This window comes from Phaeoacremonium minimum, assembly GCF_000392275.1.
Source record: "Phaeoacremonium minimum UCRPA7 unplaced genomic scaffold PA7_03_scaffold_288, whole genome shotgun sequence".
NCBI lineage: Eukaryota > Fungi > Ascomycota > Sordariomycetes > Togniniales > Togniniaceae > Phaeoacremonium > Phaeoacremonium minimum.
In genome coordinates, this window is record NW_006921193.1 from 418149 (window position 1) to 432913 (window position 14765).

At 50.6% G+C, this 14765-nt stretch overlaps 3 protein-coding genes across 3 annotated transcripts; 1 reads left to right on the forward strand and 2 right to left on the reverse strand.

Annotated features, from left to right (window-relative positions):
• Nucleotides 1-4001: 4001 nt before the first annotated feature.
• UCRPA7_3564 (putative peroxisomal catalase protein) lies at nucleotides 4002-5738 on the reverse strand (the record flags this gene model as incomplete). The annotated part of the gene is made up of 1 exon (XM_007916089.1): nucleotides 4002-5738. The coding sequence occupies one exon, from the start codon at nucleotides 5736-5738 to the stop codon at nucleotides 4002-4004; it is 1737 nt and encodes a 578-aa protein (XP_007914280.1).
• Nucleotides 5739-9035: 3297 nt separating this feature from the next.
• UCRPA7_3566 (putative nadh-ubiquinone oxidoreductase subunit protein) lies at nucleotides 9036-9800 on the reverse strand (the record flags this gene model as incomplete). The annotated part of the gene is made up of 7 exons (XM_007916081.1): nucleotides 9036-9087; nucleotides 9138-9293; nucleotides 9355-9397; nucleotides 9453-9533; nucleotides 9588-9594; nucleotides 9679-9699; nucleotides 9750-9800. 7 exons carry the CDS (start codon nucleotides 9798-9800, stop codon nucleotides 9036-9038), a joined length of 411 nt encoding a protein of 136 aa, XP_007914272.1.
• Nucleotides 9801-10198: 398 nt separating this feature from the next.
• UCRPA7_3567 (putative cdp-diacylglycerol-glycerol-3-phosphate 3-phosphatidyltransferase protein) lies at nucleotides 10199-11644 on the forward strand (the record flags this gene model as incomplete). Its single annotated transcript, XM_007916108.1, has 1 exon — nucleotides 10199-11644. One exon carries the CDS (start codon nucleotides 10199-10201, stop codon nucleotides 11642-11644), a length of 1446 nt encoding a protein of 481 aa, XP_007914299.1.
• Nucleotides 11645-14765: the final 3121 nt, after the last annotated feature.

The following is a 14765-nucleotide window of genomic DNA, read 5'->3' on the forward strand; positions in this document are numbered from 1 at the left end:
GTAGGTAGTGTGTAGCGTAAATGGTCGGCAATCCAATGTCTACATAGTGTGTGCGGCTTCCGTGGGAAAAGAACATTAGAAGGAGGAGCGGATCAAGGTACCTACCTGCTTCTGTACCTGGTCTACCACAAGAGGGAGGCGCAAGGTGGGAAGTCAGGTTAGGTTCCGTCAGGTAAGGAATGAATGGAAAGGAAGGGAAGGAAGGAGCCGGCAGGCAGGATACGATGGACAGATCAGGACAGGAATCTACGACCGACACAATATCCAACGGGAGAGGCATGGGACAGCCATTAAGGACATACGACATGGGCCATGGGGCTGCGTGGGCAGGAGGGAAAGTGCGGTGCGTGCGTGCGTAGGTAGTGTACATACCGAGTGCAGTGGGAAAATGGGCACGGAACCGACATGGGAAGGGGGGGCGGTCGGTTCGGCCGTTCGCACCTCACTTCAGAAAATGACATGCCAGGCAGATCTAGAGCAGAGAGAAAGAGCGATGTGAAGTACGTGCATGTACCTGATGTACCTTCCCTCGTTCGTCAAGCTGAGGTGAAGAACGGAATCTACTGCTACCTACTCTCCTGTGGGAGGTAACTAACATTAACCTAAGATGCTACTAAGTAAAATGGCAAGAGCGAGCGGCGCAGTGCAAGAACCTGCAACGCAACCAAGTACTCAGATAATCAATCAGCCAGGGCAAGTGCAGGGAAAAGGTAAGGCGAGGCTGGATGGAGGCTGCTCCCTCGGTCGGAGCTTTACGAGGAAGGACCAACCCAACCCATGGAAATGGACGTGGAATCACCTGCACTGGGCAGCGTGGGGAGGGTGGGTCTAGGTCGTAGTAGGTACTTAGGAGAACCTCGAGCTAAATAGACCGACATTCTACCTCCATTCCCATAGAATTGGGGCGCATCCCGACTGTACCTTCAAGTACATTCTGTACTGTACGTTGATGCCACAGAGTACCTATCACCTGTCGCTCGGCGAGACCTGAACAGGTCTCTTATTCAAAGGAATTATAATGCCTTGCATGCCACAAGATCTTACGTACAGGACCACGCGTGGCCATTCTATTCTCGGTCGGTCGAATTGCCTCTCGATATGCGACGCTCCATCCACTCGAATCAATCGACATTGCGATAGCGGTCAATCATGAATCATGGCAATTTGGCTCTTTATGTTGGTAGGTATTCTCTTAGTCGGTGGATCCTGATACCTACCTACTGCAAAAGCTGGGTGTCGCCAGCGGGGGGCCGTCTAATGCGCCGTGTGTGCACTACCTAGGTAGGCATGAACTGGAGTGATTGGGGTTCAAACATGCGTTTTATTGCCGCAGGATGGAACTGACTCCGTTGCAACCTCGCACCAGAGCCTGCTGCAGCCTCTACCGCTGAGTCTTCTACAGATCCGAGCATCATCGCTGCATGCTATGGTAAATGGCGTCGACAATATCTTTGAGCAAGTTAAGCTTCAAGCCTCTCTTTGCGCTTTCAGCAGAAGTCGATGCCCATCAGCTGGTGCTGCCTCATGATCGGGAATGATGTGGGTGGGAGGACGCCGGAACGGGGAAGAAAGAGAAGAGGTAAGGGGCGGCGGAGGTCAATCCATGACAGATGTGGCAGCTCCCCTCTCCCGTTGGCGAGTCAGCGTCAGTCCGGCTCAGACTACACTAAAATGATGCCTGCTCCTGTCCTACCACATTTCTGGGCCGTCGGAGCTTAAATCAACGCCTGGAAGACGCTCACAGTGCTACAGCCAGGCCGAGATTTGGAGGAAGGCAGAGCGACAGTCGTGATCCGGTGGCATTGCGCCTCAATTTCCCCCATTTTTCGCCTGTCCGCAAGGAGTTGCAGCCCCCTCGCCTCGCGCGCCCTTGAAATGTAATGCAGGTGTCAGTCATGAAATCTGATATCGCCGGAGGAATTTGCAGGGGTGGGGTCAATAGCGTCGCCAAGTTGGCAAATCAGAAGGACGTGACGTTTAAAAATCGCCGCCAAGACCGTCCTTGGGTCCAGCTGCGGGGCCTCCATCTCTGATGACTCAGCCGGCACGTGTATTCCCTGCTGCTCCGTATGCCGACCCAACCTCGACCGCAACCTCAGCCGACTCCGACGACATCTCTTCGCACCTCCGACACTATTGCATCGTGACCTCCTTGAGTGTGACACCTCAAGAACCAATATTAGTATCTATATCTCATCACTCAATCTAATATGTGAGTCTGTGAACGTCGAGGACAGCAGTTACAACTCTATGCTCTTGTTTTCTTAACATATGCTCCTTAAGGATACAGGCCTATCACATTTCAAGGCTCGCATAATTCCAATGTGGCATGTGTGATAATTAATCAGCTTTAAATCCAGCTAATGAGATGGGATCGACTGAGCTTCCTGCTGGAAGTTCGCTGCAGCGTCTGCTGCCTCAGGGTATCTATAGCTATACCATTGCCTTTACCAACGCCGTCCGAAATGCAGACCCTTCCAATGCAATGGCCCGTAATGATACAAGCCGGCTATTTAAGAAGAATCATGCCGTTGTCTTTTCCTTTCCTTTAGCCTTGGCGCTCTTCTTCGTCTTCAGGAGCTTCTCGACATCTTTCTGTCCTCTCACTCGCAAAGTCAGCTCCTTCATCATATCGCCCCAGCGTACCTCCCCTCCACATTGGGGACATGATCCCGTTGTCGGAAGTAGAGTCTCTTTATCCTGTCCGTGGAGCATATGTCGACTCCAACAGTCTAGGTGACCGACAGCCTCGCAGCCGTCATTCGAGCAGATGGCATGTAGCCCTTCACCGGAAGCTAGATGGTCCCCGCAGACGACACAGTCACCCTCCCGCTCAAAGGAAAAGACAGAGTGTCCCTTCGCGACGTATTCCTTCATAGGCGCATAGTCCAGCGGTAGGGCGTAGACCCCCCATGATTCAGTCAGAACCGCAGAGGCGGCTGCCCCACCAGCTTCACTCGAGGCGACAGTTGTAGGTTCCGCCGTATCATTAGATCCGGGGCCGAAATCGGTCACGATGTCCATGTTCTCTCGCATTGGCTCCGCCGATGTCGAGCAGCACTTCCCCCAGGACGTGTGGACATCTTTGGCAAAGAAATGCAGCCTCAATGGCCACCGCGAGAAACTAGGAACCCGAAGTAAGAGGTGTAGATTCGAGAGGATCGAGGTCAGGCTGGCTCGCGGCCGCCGCGGTTGGCCATTCTTCTTCCTTTGCGTAGCAACAGATAGTCGTGAAGTTGAGGGTATGTGTAGCGAGAGATGCGGGTTCGTCAAGGCCCATCTATCAAGGGAATCAGCAGAGCATTCACGCGTAGCGGGGGTTTGCGCCCCTAGAAACCAAGGCGTGCCTCTTACTCGAACTTCAGAGCCGCAACCATGCCTGGAAACCCCGACACGATCGCCACCATCTCCCACGGCCGAAGGCTGTCACGAGCTGTGCGCACCGCTCCGCCGCGCGCCTCTCCGTTGTGCTGCTTCAATCGGCGGGGTGGATGAGGCGTCGAGCCGATGTAGAGCGACGCATGGCGGACAGTCGAGCGCAGAATGTAGACTGTATACAGCGCTGGAATCGGCTTCGATAGTATCGCCATGGCGCATTGGCAACTCAGGTCATGGTAGTAACTGCGAAGACCGCAAGTGGCGACGGTCGTCTTTGATGCCTGGTGGTTTATGGCGGGGTGAAGTGAGTCGTCATTGTTGATGAAAACACTCGGCAGGTCGCTGCAGCGATTCAGGTACCGCCACCACACACCCACCATACGCCGGTCCGTGCACAGCGCCTTACAGCACCTACAATGAATGACTCCACCATTTTACTCGAATAATTAGTGGTCAAATTTGAGCACTTGAGGCTGGACAAAGTAAATTCAATCACCAATGCATGTTCTCGATTATGAAAACGGATTGATATGAGACTCTCGCCATAGTCAATTCCCTCTATACATCCTCTCTATTTTACATACTGTTATACATTACTTCGTGACGTGACTGATATATCCCACTCATTGTGCCTTAACAGCTCCATTCAAACCTCCATTCGCCACACCACGATGGCTACCTCTCGTCGGAGCGCCATTGTTCTTCGTGACACTCCTGCCTGACGTAACGCTGATGCCGTTTGCATATTTCAGCTTTGCATCCTTGGTCATGCCGTTGTGCGTGCCATTGAATCGCAAGTTCGCAATACCATCATACCCCTGGACGCCAGTAGCCTTCTCAAGGCGAGTCGCAATGTCAGGATCAACCTCGCGGAAAATGGCAATCTGTCGCTTCAAAATTTCCTTTTCCTTGCACAGCTCCATCTTGCCGGAGACATTGTTGATGAACCGCTCGCGAGCAGGCTCGTCCCAGACCTTCTGCCACAGCGCACGGGGTGCATTGAAATCCTCAGGTCTTATCTCTGACAAGAAGGTCACGGCGTCACCAACGAAGTGGCCATGGGTCTTGTCCAGATCGACCGTCCTGCTGCGGAACTTGATCGGCTCTATGCTGCTGAGATAGGCTGGTCTCGCACCCTGGTTGTAGAAGGCCATCTGGCCATCGCGCTGGAAGTTGCCGTACTTGAAGCCAGTGCGTGGCGCATTGACTGGCAGCTGCTGGTAATTGACGCCAATTCGGTGTCGGTGAGTGTCCGGGTACGAGAACAGACGAGACTGTAGAACGGGGTCCGCACTAGGCTCAATGCCTGGCGGCATGTGCGCCGGGTTGAAAGCGACCTGCTCGATCTCGGCGAAGTAATTGATCGCGTTCTCGTTCAGGGTGAACTCGCCAACCTTGCGGAGCGGGAACTGGCCTTGGGGCCAAATATGTGTCAGATCGAAGACGTTGATTCCTTGTGTCTCCCACACCTCTTCGGCTTTCTGCGGCGTCATGGTCTGGATCTCAACCGACCACTTAGGGTATTCGCCCCGCTGGATAGCCTCATACAGGTCCTTCTGGCTGTAGTCAGGAGAGTAGTTGGCCGAGTCCTCCTGCGTGATGAACTTGACTCCTTGCATAGTCTTCATATGGATTTGGCAGTACACCCACTCCCCGTCCTTGTTGATTAACTTGAGCGTGTGGCCCGAATATCCGTGCATGTGTCGATAACCATCAGGAATGCCTCGGTCACCCATCAAGATCATGACTTGATGGATAGACTCGGGGTTTTGACTCAGATAATCCCAGAACATTGTTGAATCATCGGCGTGAGTCAAATGTGTGGATGGATCTCGCTTCTGAGTATGGATGAAGTGAGGGAACTTGGCTGGGTCTCTCAGGAAGAATACAGGTGTGTTGTTTGCGACTAGATCCCAGTTGCCCTCCTCAGTTCTGAACTTGACAGCAAAACCACGAGGATCCCGAGCCAAGTCGTGCGAGCCTGATTCACCTCCGACTGTTGAGAAGCGAACCGTCATGGGACACTTCTTGCCCTTGGCAGAGAAGATGTCCGCCACGGTCAGCTCAGGAATAGGATCTGTGCATTCAAAGAATCCATGAGCGCCGCTACCCTTGGCGTGGACAACTCGCTCCGGAATCCGCTCGCGGTCGAAATGTGACAGGAGGTCGATCAGGTGGAAATCCTGAAGGAGTAGCGGTCCATTCTCTCCTACCCTTTGAGTCTCGTAGGGATGAGGGATCGGCACACCATTGCTGGTTGCATAGAGTGTCTCGTCAGATGAAGCCTGGCGATCTTTCTCAAATGATGTGAACTGGTTGGCAGCATGAGCTGCAAAGGAGGTATCTGCTGATGGTGCCATTGTGAATGTATCGATGTTGAAACAATGGAACAATATGACATTCAGTGGAACGATTGTATAGGCGAAGGACTGGCATAGACTTATATAACCTAGCTATTCAGAACGATCCTAATCGTAGGCGGCCAATCTCCGATACTGAGGATACAACTGCCGATGAGGCCCGAACCGATAATCACGGCGTTTCGGCATTGCTTCAAATCGAAGGCTCACAGTCATGTTAGTCTAGCCCAATTAGTGGCAAAGTGACAAGTCAATGACGCATGATTTCAAATTGAGGTCAAGTCTTGAATCTCCAGCACTAGATGGATTGAGAAAGATAGGCTCTTGGCCAATCAGCGGACATCAATTGGAATTAAACCGCGGAAATTCAAATCATTCTTTAGATCTTCTATCTTGCCACCACGTGTTTTCGTGTCCGGTGCGTGCCATAAATGGATTACAATCCTTGGTGTGGAAGCTCAGAGCTGTGAGGCTGAGGTTCCACCAAGAGTCATGACGTAGATTGATCTCCACGCCTGCCAAAAGCGCGACCGCCCACTCGCTCGAGAAACCTTGCCTACCAGGTTCCCGTTTTCCGTCTTCTCGGAGACACATGACTGAATGAGTTAGGAAAAAGGCCATTCCGCCGAAAGCGGCGCAATTAATGACCTTTCGATTTGTGGATTTCAATGTTCAATACCCATGGCTGGCTTGATCAGTTCAATCTCTATCAGAATCAATACATTTCTCTAGCAAAATGATTCAGAAACAATCGCAGTTTGTGGTAGCCTTCCGAGCAGTCATTCCACACAAGTCCTTCATTTGTTAAGCATGAGTCCAGACACGCTCCAGTGAATGTTTTCAAGAAATCGTTCAGGAAATTCGGAACTCCATTGTAAACAACCCTCACGCAGTTAGCTTCATGATCACTTCTGGTATGAGTAAGTCTATGGCTAGGCAGATATCAACTACCTTATGCTGCAATTATTCAATAGAAGACTGTCTCCAGATGAATAAATCGAGAGATCTAATGTTCTTCACTATGGATGTCATTCTAAGAAGTCTGAGTAAGTTCGAGAAGATTTCTGGCATTCCACCACTCATTGGTATCACTATGAGCAAGTAAACCTTCTGAAAAAGGTGTCAACTCGTCAGTAACATATTTGACTTTACAGTCAAATGGTCGGTGGTGATGACACTCTCCACATTTTTACAAATCCGGAGGAGTCTGTGTTTTGAAGTCTCACACGTGTGAACAGCGGCAGACTGGCATATTAAGAGGAAGTGCGCGGTCATATGCGAGCATCTCGAGTGTAGCCCAATGGTCCAGGGATGTCCAGTCTTCTCTCACTATCTTGAAGGTTTCATGATAATTCCACTGCCCCCTATGCTCCTCCTCATTGTTGCCACCGTATTCGCGAAATTAACTCGAGCATCAAACAATGGACAGGCAATCACACCACAGATGGGATGGGACGACTGGAATTCATTTGGATGCAATGTGTCGGAGGAGGTCCTCCTATCCCAGGCCAAATTGATAGTAGACCTCGGTTTCAAGGATCTTGGCTATCAATACATCCTTCTGGATGACTGCTGGTCGAACGGACGAAACACATCTGGCAATGGTAGTATCATTGTGGATACCCAGAAATTCCCAAGAGGCATGGCTGCCGTAGCGAACAGTATCCACGATTTGGGACTGAAGTTTGGCATGTATTCAGACGCCGGAAGCTATACTTGTGGACTGTACGAAGGTAGCTTGGGACACGAGAAAGTAGATGCGAAGACATTTGCTGCTTGGGGTATTGATTACCTCAAGTATGACAACTGCTATAACGAGGGCCAGGCAGGTGACCAGCTCATCAGCCGCAATCGGTTCAACGTGATGAGCGAAGCTTTGAATGCGACAGGACGCTCAATTTTGTACAGCATGGACAACTGGGGAGAAGACTTGCCTTGGAATTGGGCGCCGACCATCGCTAACTCCTGGCGAATTTCCGGTCCCGTGTACGACTCTTTCGATAGACCGGACGATAGATGCCCCTGGTAAGGATCATGATGCGAGGGTGCTGGTTATGTTAATACTGATAACATGATAGCGATGGTCCAAATGCATTTAACTGTGCTGTGCCGGGGGTCCATTGTTCAACATTGAACATAATCAACAAGGCAAGTCACACCAAAACTAGACGTCAATATGCTGATTGATTGTAGGCTGCTCTCGTTGTGTCCAGAGTTCATCAAGGTGCTTGGAATGATCTCGACATCTTGACCGTTGGTCTTGGTGGACAGACGGACGCCGAGTATATCACCCATTTCTCTCTGTGGTCTGCAGCGAAGAGGTAATGAACATCATCTCCAGTGCCATCGCTACTTTGAGAACCTAACATCGTGACAGTCCCCTCCTTATGGGTAATGATTTCACCAAGATCTCAAACAGGACGTTCTCCATTCTGTCAAACTCTGCCGTCATAGCCGTAAACCAGGACCCATTAGGAATGTCTGCCGCCCGTCGCTGGCACTACGAGACAACTGATGTTGATGAGTTCGGCAAGGCAAGCATCCAGATGTGGTCTGGAACACTTGCCTCCACGACTGGGGGAGATTACGATGATTGCGTTGTTGTCCTAATCAACGGTAACAATAACACCTCAACGTTGAACGCCACTCTCGCAGACATTTTCGTTGACAGCGGGACTGGCGGCACCGCACCGCAGGTGAGGATGTCATGGGAAGTGCGTGATCTGTGGGCGAACCGTTTATCGGATGGTGATGCTCAAGCAATCATTGATACGGCGGAAAGCGCTGCCGAGAATGGGACAAGAATCAATGGCAGTAGCTTCAACGGTACAAGCAAGCTGTACAACGCAACCAAAACGTCCTATGCCAACGGCCTGGGTGCCAGAAACGAGATGCTCCTAGGGAAGGTAACCACCACTGTGAAACCAGATGGTACCATCACCGCAAAGATTGATAGACATGGTGCGGCAATGTTCAGGTTGCGAGTCGTGTCGGCGGAAAAGAAGCCCGAGTTGTAAACCTAACGTTCTCATGTAATCTAGATGTCAGTCGCGGATTCTCCCCACCTACATCGTGCTTAAATTGCAGCTTGACGGTTTTCTGTCCAATTTAGCAATATGCAATCGCTGCACGGTTACACATGGGGAAAGCCACAGATTGAGCTCTTCAAGTAGGCTGGACAGACAGCATTGTTATGGCATAGTTCAACACGAAAGAACCCCACAGGAAACACTTGAACCGCCATCTATAACCTTAGGAGGCACAAATATGTACACATCGCCCGCTCTCCCACATCGCTCATTGCCTCGCAGCGGCCACTGGTTGCCACGTCTTGACCTTCGGCTGTGTACTGGACACTTATTAGAATTCCATCAAACGTCCAAATCAAAAGCTACTCACGTGCTGTAAGGCTTGTATGCGCCTCGGGACTGGGTATAGTTCGGAATGTGATATGGCTTTGCCCATGATCGAGCAGTCTTCGAGAGCGGATCCTGTGTCGGAGGCGTGTCGATTCCGTATGAGATCCACATGTGCCATAAAGGCTCGATTTGTGCGCTACACTATGGTTAGCTGTTGCCTGAGCTTGTTACGTTGCACACTGTATGTATAGACGTACGGGTCGAAATCGTGCTTCTTGTAGTCCACCCATCTTGTCCGTACTGTAATTAAGTAAGTCTTTGCTTTCTTTTGACAACAAACACCTCAAGTACGTACGAGGCAGCTCCTCCTCCATATTCTCGTAGAATTTGTTACCGAATTTGTCGGTGCCGATGAGTGTACCAGCCTTCGTGTCACCTAAACCAGGTCAGTCTCGTCCACTTCCCCAATCACCCATTCTCTGAGGCCTACCAATATACTATTCATCGAGAGCTTGACGTTAGCCATGTCGAAATTCTTGTGGCACGCGGTCGAAGGTTGATCGAGGGGTGTGGGAACATACGTTAAGCTGATGCCAGTACTCCTGCAATAAACAGTTAGCGGGTGCTCCGAAGGCAATAAGACGACGCATACCTTGAGGCCAATCCGGCGGATGTAGCCTAGTGTTCTCGTGACTGTCGACATCTTGGGCGTTGATCAATTGATCTTTGACGACTGCTACCGAGAAGCGTCTTGGTGATGTGAAGTCCAGGACTGCCGTAGATACCTTGAGGTGGGTCCTTTTCCGGTTGCCGAGAAATTCCGCGGCCAATGATTGAGCTCCAATTCTCAAGCAGTGCCCTCCAAGCTGCCAAGCTCGACCTTCAAGAAATGCAGTGCGTAGTGATGTCGACGATACAAACACGCGCGTTTCGGTAGTCGCGACTTCTGCTGACGCTGCTATGCTGGCGAGAGGTGCGATAAGGTGCTCGGCAAGGTCGCGACCTGCCTTCCGTCCCTGCTTTCGGTGTACCAAGCCACAATGTCGACGATACTCGATACCAGCAGCTGGCGTGCCGGCCAGTTCTACAAATCCGGTGGGGATGCTTGCGCCGTTCGTAGGTGAACTGGACAAGATTGCGCCGTCTTTCCCCGTTCATGGGTCCCAGATTCGAATCCTGCAGACTCCCTCTGATTTCTACGAGACCCTGAAGCAGAAAATTCGGCATGCGAAGAGACGAATATTCCTGTCGACCCTGTACATCGGAAAGTCCGAGAAGGAATTAATCACAACGCTGCAAGAAGCATTACGAGAGAACCCGGATCTGAAGTTGAGCATTCTTACGGATGCTCTGCGTGGCACGCGAGAGGCACCCGAGCCATCATGTGCATCTCTCTTGGCACCGCTGGTTGCTGAGTTCGGACCTGAGCGTGTCGAGATTCGCATGTACCACACGCCGAACCTGACTGGCTTGCGAAAGAAATACATACCAAAGAGAATCAATGAGGGATGGGGCTTACAACATATGAAGCTGTATGGTGTTGATGACGAGATTATTCTCTCTGGAGCCAATCTCTCCACCGACTACTTCACAAACCGCCAAGATAGATATCATCTATTCTCTTCACAAGAGATAACAGAATATTTCTGGGATCTCTACAGCGGTGTAACATCCCTGAGCTTTCTAATAAAGCCATCAGATAGCCCTTCAGGTTTTGAACAGGTATGGCCAGCTACCAACGCTGCACCATCTCCGCTCGACAGCCCGAAGCAATTTGTATCGCGTGCTACCGCTGTCCTCAAGCCTTTAGTGTCTCCGAGTCAGAAGGCACTGACAGCTGGGAGTGCCGCGAAAAAGGAGTCCCGGGACACCGATGTATACGTCCTTGCCCAAATGACACAGCTACTGCAACCGGATGTCTCTACCGAGCTGCCAGCGGTAACGCACGTTCTAAAGACTCTGGCAGCTCCACAGTACTCCAATTCTTCGTGGACATTCACGGCCGGATATTTCAATCCTGCGCCATCACTTACCAAGCTTCTACTCTCAACCGCATCCCACAATAACGTGGTCATCACAGCCTCTCCACAAGCGAATGGATTTTATGGTTCCAAAGGTGTCTCGGGGCTGCTACCAGATGCCTACACCCTTCTTGCACATCGTTTTCTTCGCGCCGTGCACCAAAACAAACGTGACATGTCAACGATTCTCAAGGAATGGAGGAAAGGGACAGTGGGCGAGCCTGGTGGATGGACCTACCATGCAAAGGGCCTTTGGGTGACCCTACCCGGAGAGTCAAGCCCCTCTATCAGCCTTGTTGGGAGTTCTAACTACACCAAACGAAGTTATTCTCTGGATTTGGAGGCCAATGCCTTGATAGTAACGCGGAATGAAGAGCTCAAGAAGCGACTAGGCGAGGAGCAGCTCTGGCTCCAAGATCATGCGCAACAGGTCACACGAGATGACTTTGCTCGAACTGACAGGAGGGTTGGCCTGAAGGTGCGCATTGCTATGTGGATTGTCCAGCTTGTTGGGGGTGCATTATGAGGCGCTCTCCTGTACGCTCCAAATGGCCTACAGCAACCCAATTGTGAGGGATCTCATATAGCGAAGATGGTTGGAAGTGGCTATCTTACTACTAAAACCATATACGGTCCACTATTAACCGAAGCAAGAGCAGCGTCACTTGCGTAAGCTGGGATAGTAGTGGTCCGGTGTAACGTTTGGGCATTACTTGTCTGGTTCGAAAGTTCCAGATTGGGATCAGATGAACTCATCCTAATGCCAAGAGTATTCTCCCATAATATATAGAAAGCTCAAGCAGCGTGAATGAATAATATGTCTCCAGTCGATGTAATAAGCATGATATTGGAAGACGGAAGTCATGAACTTATTATTCTCGCGGAGTGCCTTCAACCTGTGGCAAAACATTTGTTTGTATAACTCCGAGAGTTTATAGAATGAAGAAAGGTCTCCGAGCAACCTCCGCATGTTCCCATTCCAATGCTTCACTACCCATGATCCCATGGACGTAAGACTCGCCCACTAAAATATGCATCGAAGAAGATGCGGCACGGAGTAGGAAAGGTGTTTTGCCCCCATCAAGAATTGCTATGATATCCCCTACCTGCGCATTCCAGGGTGCGAGGCCAATATAGCCCCGTGAAGTGACGAACAGTGCACGGTGCATACAGGCGTGATGAATTCGGTGTAAATACTCCTCATACGTCTTAGTGATGGTCTTTTGAGCGGCATATGCAAGCTTGATTGTAGCAATGACACCCCCAGATGCTTCCAAAGGACGATGCTCGTAGAAGTGCTCTATCATTTTAACAGACTGACCACTGTAATCTCCAGTCCTGGAAGCAGTTTCCCAGATGCTCATAGAAGAGGTTGAGGCTGGGTCCTCAGCCCAACCAACTCTATCGTACCATGTCTCGACATAAGCCCAGTCATCATTCGGTGCTGCTTGGTCTCCGACATGATCAGCAATCATGGTGCGCCAGAGTGCATTCTTTCGGTCGCCATTGTACGGACAGTCTATCACATTCGCGATAGCGAGTGCCTCCCAGGTTTCGAGGACTTCTACGCCTTTCCGTGAGACTGGTGGCAACGGTCCGTTAGGATGCCATGGTGCAGCAATCAACTCAATCGTGTCAAAAGCCAGTCCATCTAGTTGCAACACGCGATCATCAATGCCCACGCCCGTGGTAAATGAGCCTTTTCCTGCTGCCCAATATGACGAGTTGTTGGGCGACCATTGTAGAAAGGGGGCTGGATCTTTATCTGTTGCATGAGCCCAATTTGGCGCCCATGATGGGTTGTACTCGAGCCCAGCAAGTTTTTCATCAGGCTTTAACGCTGAGGGATGGCTAAACGAAACTGTGGCACACCCAAAGTTGTCCCAAGCCTTATACCAGCCACTGGGCAATTTCTTCTGATCGATCATGTTTTGGGCCATGGTAGGTTCTTCATCTTCCAAAGGACTCTTTTGCGATTGCTCTCCGGTTAGGTGATTGACGAAGTAGACTGAGTATCCCTTGGAATTGATTTTGCGTTCCCAGCCTGGTGGTAGTCTTGCCCAACCTCGACGAGGCTTCTGGTCTGGGCCGTCGATGATCAGTGCGTTTGTGTCGTGATATCTTGCCTAGTCGAGTAAACTATATGCTAGTCGCTTTGCTGGCGGTGACTTTTCAATTTGCCACTCCCTTTTGCAGTTCAGTACATCCAATGACCCAGAAACTTCAATCATTAGCCTGGCAAACTTCCGATACACTTCAGCAGTTGGACTGCCGTAATCTGGACATATGACCTTGCTTATCGTCGCCGGAATTAAGCCTAGAAACCCATATATTCGGTCTCGTGGATCCGTGCAATGCAATGACCGGCAGCGGTACAAGATATCGTACAAGCTGAGACCATCTGGAGTACTGCTCATTCTATCCCGATAGGTATTGATGGTGCGGTATATCTCATCCGGAAAGGCGTGGGTAGGAGACTCACTGAATCCAAATACCACCCCCCCTTGCAATCTCAGACGAGCTATGGTCTTCTCAATGGAGTTCCATTCCAGCTTATCTGAACCGCACATCAAGATGAGCTTCCGAGCTAGAATAGCTTCTTGTACGATCCACACTCTTTTCCACCACGGTCGATCGAGGAGCTCCCGAACCTCTCCAGTAGCCTGTTCATAGAGAAGATTGGTTCTATTTTGCGTAGCGACGGAGCTACCAAGGGTTTGCAGCCAAGGTAGGGTCGGGTTACCGTGTTTCCGGTCCTTCCTCCATTGCTTCCAGCCAAGCGCAAAGTTGTTGTTGCGTAAGAAGCTGATTCCGACGTCGCTACCCTCTGAGGATTCTCCGAGCCACACGCACACCTGGTCGGCTTTGCCATAGATTTCTCTCATGAGCAAGACTTGGAGACCCTTCTCCTCATCATTTTCTTGGTTAATACAGATAGCATCGATCCAGACAACTCGCGTCTTTTTGGGGTCTCTCAATCTTCGAATGGCAGCGCCAGCGTTTTCTTGAACACGGCGTGTTACTCCGTTGACCGTTATCTCGACTGTAGTGCCTGGTAGGCCCCATGTGTACGATAATGCTTCGTACGAATGACTTTTTGTAAGGAAAATGTGTTGGAAATCACAGATGATCGGAGACTCGGGTTTGGCAGCCGGCCTTATGTGGAGGACCCGGATTTCCGAATTGAGTGAGTCTAGTACTTGGTAAATGGACCGAGACATAACTACGTGAAACGATGAGTGATCCCTAAAAAGACTTTGCTCAGTTGTTTTCAGTTAGATCAGCACATGGCTAGACATTCCGCTTTTTGCAGAATTGGTGGGGTGTCACTTGATATAGTTGCTTTACTCAGGTATTTAGACAACAGCCAGCTGAATCAGTCTAGACCGTTCCAAAGCCACATTCAATAGTGGCCTCAGCTGAACCCCCAATGATTCGCCTGAGGGCTATCAGGTCGTTCAATAGCCGGGAATGCCATCATTGATTGGCAAGCTATTGCTGTTACCCGACCGCGGAGAACTGACCCAAACTTGGTATTCTAGCCATGGCATTGTCTACCTCCCGTTGAATACGCACTTGAACTATCTTCAAGGCCCGTTCAAAATCGCGAAGTCAAGCCTTTTCAACGCCCTATCGTCGCTTTAGTC